This window comes from Telmatherina bonti (genome assembly GCF_933228915.1).
Source record: "Telmatherina bonti genome assembly, chromosome: 15".
Lineage (NCBI taxonomy): Eukaryota > Metazoa > Chordata > Actinopteri > Atheriniformes > Telmatherinidae > Telmatherina > Telmatherina bonti.
In genome coordinates this window covers 28,632,430-28,643,108 of record NC_136613.1, presented here as the reverse complement: position 1 = coordinate 28,643,108, position 10,679 = coordinate 28,632,430, and the positions used below count along the sequence as shown (strand labels likewise).

At 35.6% G+C, this 10,679-nt stretch overlaps 1 protein-coding gene across 1 annotated transcript in view; it reads left to right on the top strand.

Moving 5' to 3' along the window:
* The window catches only part of LOC306766898 (polycystin-1-like protein 2), a gene marked incomplete at both ends in the record, with an annotated part of 67,932 nt that overhangs the window by 12,654 nt on the left and 44,599 nt on the right, over positions 1 to 10,679 (top strand). The window contains 8 exons of the mRNA XM_079254756.1: positions 2,835 to 2,975; positions 3,250 to 3,421; positions 4,317 to 4,533; positions 6,838 to 6,953; positions 7,049 to 7,193; positions 7,968 to 8,110; positions 8,193 to 8,375; positions 10,107 to 10,244. Coding sequence (XP_079110882.1) covers positions 2,835 to 2,975; positions 3,250 to 3,421; positions 4,317 to 4,533; positions 6,838 to 6,953; positions 7,049 to 7,193; positions 7,968 to 8,110; positions 8,193 to 8,375; positions 10,107 to 10,244 — 1,255 coding nt within the window. The remainder of the gene's footprint in view (positions 1 to 2,834; positions 2,976 to 3,249; positions 3,422 to 4,316; positions 4,534 to 6,837; positions 6,954 to 7,048; positions 7,194 to 7,967; positions 8,111 to 8,192; positions 8,376 to 10,106; positions 10,245 to 10,679) is intronic.

The following is a 10,679-nucleotide window of genomic DNA, read 5'->3' as shown; positions in this document are numbered from 1 at the left end:
TGGCGGGAGGCGGGGCTTAATGCGGAAGCGTCTCAATCCACTCGTTTTGCCCACAGGCTGATCTGACAGCCTACGGAGAGGGTCTGTCTGAAGTAAATGAAGCGATTTGTGACAATAACTCGATCAATCCCAGCCCTTCTGGTCTCAGAAATAAAAATCAATAAGCCTGAAATGCACAGAATAGTTCCACTTTAATCATAGGGGCTGTTTTATGTCTGCAGTTACAGTTTTGCATCTCTTTAAATCAAAATAAAATGAATAATTACCTTCATAAACAAGATTCAAAATACCTGGAACAATGTATTTCCAGTTCTTTGACATAGATTATGTAGACCAATTGAAAGAACAGATAATATTCATACAGTCATTAATACTCAATGGCCTGCTATTTTCAGTTTGATTTTGTAGCATATCAGCGTATTTTTATTTAATTACTGCACTTGTGAAAACACAAAGCCTTACGATGCCACTCGTGAACCATTTTTAGATATCAAAGCATCAAGAGTAGCTCATTAATGCGTGATAAGTGCTTGTAATTATAACAGTGACTACCAAATAAGATAGATACTGACAATAAAACATCAGTTGATACAATTAATTAGGTCCACCTTGCTTGTGCCAAGTTAGAGCCCCTTTTGGCTTCACAGCTGACATAATTTTTCATGTTAGATTTAGCTTCATATTGATATGAAGTGCACACAGTTGCTGCAGATTTGCCGGTTGCATGTCCATAAAGACAAAGTCCCGTTCCACCACCTCCCAGAGCTGTTAGACTGAATGTTACAGAGACTCAGACCGATGAGTCTGTGTGAATTGTAGAGTCAGTTTCCTGTTTTTAGCTGACAGGAGTGGCACTCGATGTGGTGTCTGCTGCTGCAAAATTCCGCTTCAAAGTTAAATGCGTTGTTCATTTAGAGATGAGGTTCTCCATACCTTGGATGGAACCAGTGGTCACCTTTCTGCCCTTTTTCCTTTGACCTCAGATGTCAACAAGACATTTTGGTCCCGACAGTTGCTGCTCACTGGATATTTTCTCTTCTTCAGACCATTCTCTGTAAACCCTCAAGATGAAATCCCAGTTGATCAGCATTTTCTGACCAGCCACCAAAATTACTTCAATCCCTTTTCTTCCTCATTCTGATGCTCAGTTTAAACTTCAGCCGGTCTGTTTGACCATGTCTACACATGACTAAATGTGTTGAGCTGCTGCCATGTGATTGGCTGATTAGACACTTGTTTTAACGAGCTTTTAGACAGATGTAGCTTATAATGTGGCGTACCCAGCATAGTATATTTTTAAGTCACTTTTCTTTTTCAGAATTGCTGCAGACTTTAAACCGCTTGTTACTACTCATACAGATGTGTTAAATACATAATGCATCTGACTGCTTTGACTAAAGCATTTATAGAGAGGATGTCATGATTGATCACTAAATACCTTTTATTTTCAGGCTTGTTATTTTTTTTAAAGGTGTTAAAATTTACAGAAATTATTCATTTTGTTATAAGAAATGGTGGGAAAGTAGGAATTCCCTGTAAATAAAACACTTATTTTAATTTTACACAAGACTTTTTTTGTTTATTTTGTGCTGAAATAAAAACGTTCTTAAAATATTCAACTTAACTGGTTTAAACCACCAAGGAGATCAGTTATGATTTTATATATATATATATATATATATATATACATATATATATATATATATATATATATATATATGTATATATACATATATATATACATATATGTATGTATATATAGTTACGTCCTAACTCTGCAAGGGGATGTGAGGCATAACAAATGAGAATTGCGGACAGGTGTTAAAATGTGAATTTCTGAAAAGTTATTGTCACAAGTGGAGATGGGAACAAAGAGGTAGCAATATTACGAATGTTGGGCTTATCGTAGCTGTGTAAAGAAAGGACAGCTACAAAAAAAAAACAAAAAACATCCAGTATAAACAAAAAGAAAACAAGGCACAAAATGTGTGAAACAAAAACAAGTCTGCTAAATTAAAACAAACAGAAAGTGAAGCAGCGCCAATAGCTATGCTTAAAAGCCAAAAGTACGATATACAAATACAACAGAAATACTTATTAGCCCAACATATTCTAACTTTAACAAAACACTATTTGTAAATGCAACAGAAAGAGGAGCCAGAAGAGCTTTAAAATACAATGTACAAATATAACAGAAAGAAAGCCAAAAGGGCTTTACTTTTGATATGAAAACAACAAAAGACTACTTGGCAAGAAAAAAAACAGAGAACACAAAACCAACAAGTTTTAACACTGCTGGAAGAAACACAAGACCAAGCAGTTTTTAAACACAGAAACAAAACTTCGAACCAAGCAAAATCTACTCAAACGACGACGACGACGACGACAGATTACAGGCCTTGGACAAACAGTTGCCAGTCAGTCCACAGATGCAGCCGGTTTAAATATTCCTCCAATGTCGCTGCAGTGTTGTGGATAGGTCAAGCAATTGTCCAATCAGTAGGCAGGGAACAGGGGTATGGTGAGCAGAGCCAATCCTCAGGTGGTGACGGCATACAGGGATTTGAATACAAAATAAAACAGCAATTTCGTGGATTGGCAGCCGTAACATATATATATATATATATATGTATATATATATATATAAAGTAAGTATGTATGTATATACATATATATATATATATATATATATATATATATATATATATATATATATATATATATATATATATATATATATATATATATATATATACATACTTACTTTTTCCTTAGAACAAGCCGTCAAAGCTGCAGTCACTCCAGCATGTTTCCATGTGTGCTTTTTTTTTTAGGTCGGAGAGCAGTGTACTGCACAAATACAATTACCCAGACACATTTACCGTGTCTGTTAGATGCACCAGCAGTAAAATGCACATTGCAGCGGAGAAAAAAATTACCATTCAAGTGCCTGTAAGAGAACCTGCTGTCATCAGGTGCTACGCTGGAGATATATATTTGTATGGACCCAACTGCAGAGCCCTGTATGGAGAAGCATTTCATATTCAAGTTGAAGTAAAAGCTGGTAGGTATAAACATAATATTATGAAATATTTATTTTTGGTCTTGAAAGCATCTGTTTCAGATGTGTGTATTTATTCATCTTCCTTTACATTTATGTTTTTTTTTCTTTTTTCCAAAAACTAGTCACTATTCTGCATTAATTTCTTCTTTTTTATATAAATACATAGGTTCAAATGTTTTCTACAGAATCCAAACAGGTGGAAAGCTGTTGGCTGGTTTGTCTGCAATCCAAGGAAATGTCCCTCAGAACATCACAGTGACTCCAGAAATGGTGAAGCAACTCGGACTGGGATGCCACCACCTGATTCTTTATGCATCTAATATGGTCACTTTCCCCGACAAGTCTGCAGATCTACAGGTAAACCCTTAATGAACAAATACAAATTTATGTGTATTGATGAAGGTACCCTCCTCTATAAGTACACAAATAACACATTGAATGGTCCTTCATGTTTTTAAAGTTAACTTTTTTATTATCAGATGAGGAAACTGATTGAGGAGTTGATGGGTTTTTAAATGAGAAATTAGATTTAACCTTTAATTATTTAATCCAATCAGCCAACTAATGGCAAATCAGCAAACACAAATTAGATACATGACCCCTCTGAATATCATTTAAATCATCACTTTTGATGTCACTTATAAGTTTGGCATCTTGTTATTGGTTATTAGTTTAGTTTATTTGATAGGGACAGCGCATATTAATGAACATCTAGCAACAGATGTAAACATGTCGGATTAGAGCTAACAAGCTCATTTGCATCTGTGGATGCAAATTATTTAATGCAGCATCTCTACCAGTTTCGCAGCATGTGGCTTAGCAATTTCAACGTGTGCCACTGATCTGAAAAAGTAAATAAATAAATAAAAAAGAAAGGCTTTTACTCCTCTCTCGACTGGATGGAATTATTGTGGCACCATTAACATCTTATTAGAAATGTCCTAAAATTCTCATCCTAGTAATGACTTTTGCATCAAAAAGAAGATTCTCTCTTTGTTGCATCTCATTTTCTTTGGCTTGTTTCATTTGCTATGCAAGTTTCAGTACATAGATATTTATTTTGCTCCCAGTTTATGGCCTTTCAGGGACAAATCCAGCAGCTGCATCAAAGATTTTAAAGGTTTTAAATGTCAGTATCAGCTTGACTGTGAGCACTTGCAAAAGTACAGTTTTTCTATTATCAGTGGAGTTTTATCTTCCAGCAAATCTGAATGTAAAACATCAGTGTGTTGTAATTCTATCTCTATTGCAGGTCTGCATTTTGGAGAAAATAGTGGGGCTTCGTGCCTCCATGGTGAAAGAAAGGAGTGGCTGTTTAATCTCTCCACACATTACAATCAGAGTGTCGCTTGACAGAGGAGCACCTGTGCTGCTCTCCTTTGTTCTGACTGGAGACAGTAGCTCATTTTCTGAAAGTAGAACTATGAATAAAAAAAGGGAGATCGTTCGCATCAGACACCAAGTTCAAGGTATGAAAGAAATAGATGATAAACTGGCCAAACTAGAATATCTCTTATTTAATTTGACTTATTATTCTGATTACTCTGTTTTTTTTTTTTTTTTGTTTTGTTTTTTTTTACAGGATCTATACAAGTCAAAGTTTCCGCATGGAATTCCTTCTCATCTGCAGAAGTAGATGTTTTTACACCCTGTAGTGAAGAGTCAGACACAAAAAGAAATGTTTTTAATGAACATTACTTAAGTGTGAACAGGAAAATGGTAATTTCTTAATAAGGCTTTTGGGGTAGAGGATGATATCCTCTATTGTATGGAGAGAAAAAGACTGAACTCTATTGTATGGAGAGAAAAAGACTGAACTCCTATTATCCTACACACACACTACTGCATCCAAATATAAATATATTTATATTTCATTTATAAAATTAACACGTGTATAAGTGTTACATTCATTGCATGAAAATGTGTCAAATATGTCCAAAACGTCACAGGAGTGTCTCTCTGGACTTGCTATCATCAGCATCAATCATGCAATGATGATACATATCATATGATGATGTAAATGATGATTTTGCATCATCGAAGGTCAGAAAAGTCATGTTTTAGATTACACTTGCTCTTTCATGCGGTCCAGCACTGCCTGATGACCCAAACACAATGCAAGTTGTAAATAGTTGTAAACAACTTTTGCATTTAAAAATATATTTGATATATAGCAGCAAGTTGACATGATAGTATGTGGAAATATGCGGTATTAGTCTGGAGAACTGCTGCAGGACAGCAAGAGAGAAATGGGTGAAACGCAGAAGGCGCAGCTGGCGACAAAGCCAGGTGAAACCAACCAATAGAAACTCTGCTCTCACTCACCAGCGCAGGCGCTGCCCATCAAATGCAGTTAAATTCGCAACCAAAACTTTAGAAGTTGCAAGCAAAGAGGACTGATTTGCAAACAAAACTTTACAACTTGTAACTAAATGTTTTTAACTGTAAAGAGAAAAGGACTTATTTTTATGCACAATGTTTGTAATTTCTGACTTACAAACATGAGTTTTGATTGAAGAAAACTGTAGTTTTGATTGGAAACATTAGTTTGGATTGAAGTTGGAGAAGTACGCTTTCTCAAATATATATTTTTTTTAATTGGAACATAATTAGTTTCAATCCCTACAAAAAAATTTGATTCTCACTTTTTTTTTTTTTTTTTTTTTTCTTGCTCTCAAAAATCATTTTTGGTTTCAAATCTAACTTTTTTGATTGAATAATAAAGACACAAATTTCTCTCCATACTATTGCCTCCTCTGACAATATTTATTGTATTTCACTACATACAATTTCATATTTATTTTGCATTTGTTTCCAGGGAAAGCAGCATGTTAGAGTTGTAAGAGAGGATTGGGAAATCACTGCAACACCTTCAAAGTCACCCACTGTGAGAGGAAATATTCAACTTTTGATGAATAGCTTTAGCAGTAGTATACAATCTTATGACTGGGATGCCGGTGAGTTTGATACTGTTCCATTGATTTAATCATTTAAAAGAATTGAAAAAGTAGATCACTTTTTAAATGTTTATATATTCTGAGAATAAAACATGGTTCTCAATAAACTCAAGCACTTTTCACTTGGTTTTTCAACACAATAAATGAGATGTGAATGAGTTTGGAGTCGCAGTCAAAAAATTAGCTCTGTATTTGAGATGACATGATATGACATGAGATGACATTACATAAGATGACACGACACGATATGAGATGGTTCTTGACTGAGCATTTGCCAGTTACTGTCTTACTGCATTCTTGGCAAAGGCCAGTTTATTTGAGCAAAGTGAGTTGAAGCAAGAAAACATCTAAAAGCTGCAGCAATGTGAATGTCTCTTTTTTTTTTCCAGTTAAAAAACTATAATTCACTATTTAGCAACCATTCAACTCCTGCTGTTTTACAGACATCAGTCATAGATTACTTTTTTCGGAGTTATGATTTATTTTAATAAATTTTCCTTTTGATACACAGACAAGACGGGTTACTGCAAACCAAAGTCTAAATCAATGACAGAAACTATTCAAGCTGACTGCCTACCAGATCCATTTCAGTTTGATAAATATACCTTAAAGGTGAAATTGGTTTCGAATAGATATGAAGAAAAATCTATATGTATCACTTTCACCCCAATATTGTCCACACCAGCTGACAAAAGGTAATTCATTTTGTTTATTTTAAGTATAAGTTCTCCCTAACAAACTCTTCTGTTCCTTACATCTAACCAGATTGTAATCTGTCTTGATATTTCTTACACCACAGTCTGATATGCACTGAAGGTTGTGACCCAATAGAGGACAACAAGGATGCAACAATTGAATTGCGGTGTGGTTCAGCTCGGTGTCCAGGGCTTGATTGGTACATTGAGGACCCAAGAGGTGAAAATGAGTGGAATGTGAGTCAGTGATTTTTTGTTCAACTTATTGGCGACTTGTAAAAAAAAAAAAAAAAACAGTTGTGACATAAATGTCCATCTTTGTTTTTATACAGGAGAATACAAAGGATTGTTACAAAGAAGCAGAGAAAATTCCTCTAATTGAAAAAAAGAAAGGTGAAACCGAGTACAAAGTGAAAAAACAATATATTAAAGCAGCGAAAGACCGGGGTCAGAATGTCACGGTGGTGGCCATTGAAGGTACGTGTGTCCTGACTGTTTGGTGTAAAGATAAAAATAGTTTTGTTTTTTTGTTTTTTTTTTATCAATATAACCAATAAGAATAAATAAATCAGGGATTTATCATGAAACTTTGATTAATTGAAGAAAATATTCGTTTTTGTGAAAGGTTAAATTGCCAGAAATAACCGAGTTTGGCACAAGAAAGAAAAGATAAGTTTGCAAAAAATCCAAATATTCATTTTTTTTCCCCTTATAGGAACCAATCAACTATTTTACCTTAAATATATTATTAAAACATCATCATCAACAGACAATACGCCTCCTACCACCAGATGGCCAAAAACAACACAAGCTACCACCACTAAAGAAAACCCAGCACACTCAGCCAGTTCCACCAACCCATCACCCGGTAAAACTAGTGCTGCCAGTAGCACGGCTTCTGCAACTGCTGCTACAACAACTACCACTGATGCTCCTGGTTCTTCCAAAAGAACAACCACTGCTGCTGGTTCTTCTAATGATGCTACAACTACCGCTACAGCTGCTGCTACATCAGCAACAACAGAAGCACCAGACCTCTCATGTGGCGTTTCACCATCAACTGGAACAGTCCTTGATGCTTTCAGTATACAATGCACTGTTAAAGTGCCTTGTTCTGCCTGCCGGTATTGTTTTAGGACTGAGAGTGAGTACATCCGGGCTGGCAAAATCTCTGAATACTGATTTCATTACTGAAGTCCAGTGTTTTCACAGACACATGTTATAACCATGCTTACTTTCATGTTTACATAGGAAAGCATCTGTTGTGCACTAAGAACAAGGAAGTGAAGGTTATCTTCCTTCCTCCTGGAAAAAGCAGTTCTAACTACGACCTGCTAATAATGGTGACAGCAAAAAACAGCAGGGTTGAGCTTAATACCTCGCTGACTGCACAGGTTTGACAAAGACAGAATAAGACATAAAGATGCACTAACTTTTCTTTACATATTTGCAAGTATTGTTTAAATCTCCTCTCAGGTTCAGGATTCTGCAGCTAATTCAAGCTCAGCAAATGAGCTCAGTGCAGCTGTGCAGAACTCCCTGGATATGCTAAAGCAACAAGGTGCACTGTCTGGACAAGCAATAGGACAACTCTTCACCTCTGTAGCAAATAACCTCAACAGTCCGTCTGCTGGGTCGAATGCAAAGGATCGGCAAAAGGTAACCCCCCTCTCAGACATGCACCTGGAAAGAAAAGTATTGAACAAATCCATGTTTTTTTTAGTAAACCTATTTTTCAATAATCGACTGGCGACATGTCCAGGGTGTATGCTGCCTATTGCCCAATAATTGCTGGGATAGGCAGTGAGGAAAATAAATGGATGGATGGATGGATGGATGGATGGATGGGTTAACAAATGAGTTTATTGGTTTTAATTGGTTTGGCTACTATCACTTCATAAAAACTTGAAGATTTTTTTTTATATATGTTACCTTTTCCTGGAGACAGTGTTGACTTACTGATGATTACATGACTTGCTGATGCGTGAATGGTTGCCTCTGTCTTATCCGATCAAAGTCAGCTTTGGCTCACATGATAAGTCAAAATCAGACTTAGAGGCTGATTTCAGATGGTAATAACTTTGACTGCAAACACGCAATGATGAAAATTCTAGATGTAATTTTGGAAAGCTATCAGAAATCAGTAATCAATAATAAAGGAGGATTATACATTTTTATGGTGGAATATCTTCATAGATGTGACCTACAAACGTTGCCTACAGTATATGCCTAAAATCAGCTTCTCTCGCCAAAATAATGACAAATTTGGATTTTTTTTTATTCACCATTGCAGCTTTTTTTTTTTTTGTTTGTTTGTTTTTTAGCTTTTATTACCGATCACAATTTCAGCTAACACTAAAACCACCATGTTTAAAAATACACCAAATGTTTTCAATGTTCTTCTTCACATGCGGTTCACTTCACGGCCATAGACTGTTCACACTGGAAACTTATGACGGTCACGTTTAAACTCATTATGGCTTGACTTTGCAAGCAAATATTTACAAAGATGGCTGCCCGCAGTTATTACAAGCTTGCTGATAGCTGATTAGCCAGATAGGAGACAAGCTTCCACTGCCACAAGAAATGTCATGTCTTCAGTTCTTCTTTCTTTCACCCTATGAAGCCAAATGTGTCACACTTGATACATACAGTTTCTGAGAAATTTGGTATTATTTTATGAGGAATACTTTGCTCAACATCTTGTTGAACACAACTGGTCTTCAGCCCCCTGATCAATACCAGAAAGCAGAAGATTACACTATTAGACTTTTGACATATTACATGGTAAATATCTCCCCAAAATTATTATTATTATTTTGTTAACTGGCCAAAAAAAAACCCAAACTATTTTTCAACTATTTTTATTCTCATCATTTGTCCATGGATTGGGCCTTAAATTGTTCATTCTAATAAGATGCCCTGCAGTTTTGAAAGAAAACCTTGTAGATGGTGGGATACCAGACCTCACAAAGTGAAACAAGTACATGTCACTGGTTGTGATTGATGTGGCAGGAAACCAAAATTGTTTTCAGAGAGGAAAAATAAGATCTCAGCAAAAGATTGGAATGGATCTTTAAGGCTTGCAACCATTTAATACCTGCATTGTAATGGTGGTGGGCTGAAGATGATGAAGATAATGGGTAGAGGGACACTGGCTCCAAAAAGGTTGGGAGTGGTCAACCAGAAGTGTGGTTAACTGGTTTGCATTGAAAAGAACTATTCTGACCTGGTGGTTGGGTAACTTAATGTCTGTTAATAAGTCCCAGTAAAGGGACAATGCTTGTTAGTTATTTATTTTGCTACTTTGATGTAATATGTTGATATAGTAGTTTCGATGGAGGTAACTTTGCATGAAAATACGTCATGAATGTTATTCATCCTTTAAAGCTCAGGGAAATGATGCTGGACAAAATGATAGACACAATAAATGAAGCTCCTACCAACACTCCTGAAGAGGCTCAAGTGGTAGCAGGAGGACTTGCTGCTCTCGTCCAGAAAGGAACTGAACTCAGTTTGTCTGCACAGGTACCGTAAATGAATCCCACAGTAATATAACTAATTCTTATATTAACCACCTTATGTCCAAAAAAAAGTTTTAATTGTGTAAAATGGAGAAAGTGGATTGAAGGCATTTGGCAGAATTTTAACCTGAATATTGTTTGGTTTGTTTCATATCATTTACGAATTTTAAGTTTGATGTCAGCAACAACTTCCTCAAGATTCATGAAAGAAAAATATTAGAAGTAATTGACAAAAATAAGACTTTGTGTAATATTAGTGTCTTACTGATGCAGGTAATAGGCAACGGATTGGTAAAATAATAAGCAAAGACATTGAGTTTTCTATCTTCTCTGCTTACATGAAATAGAGCAAGGTTATGTACCCTGTAAACGACCTTGTGGACAAATAGTTCAGCATTTAAAAAAAAAAAGAAAAAAAAAATCCTTGCAACCACTTTTA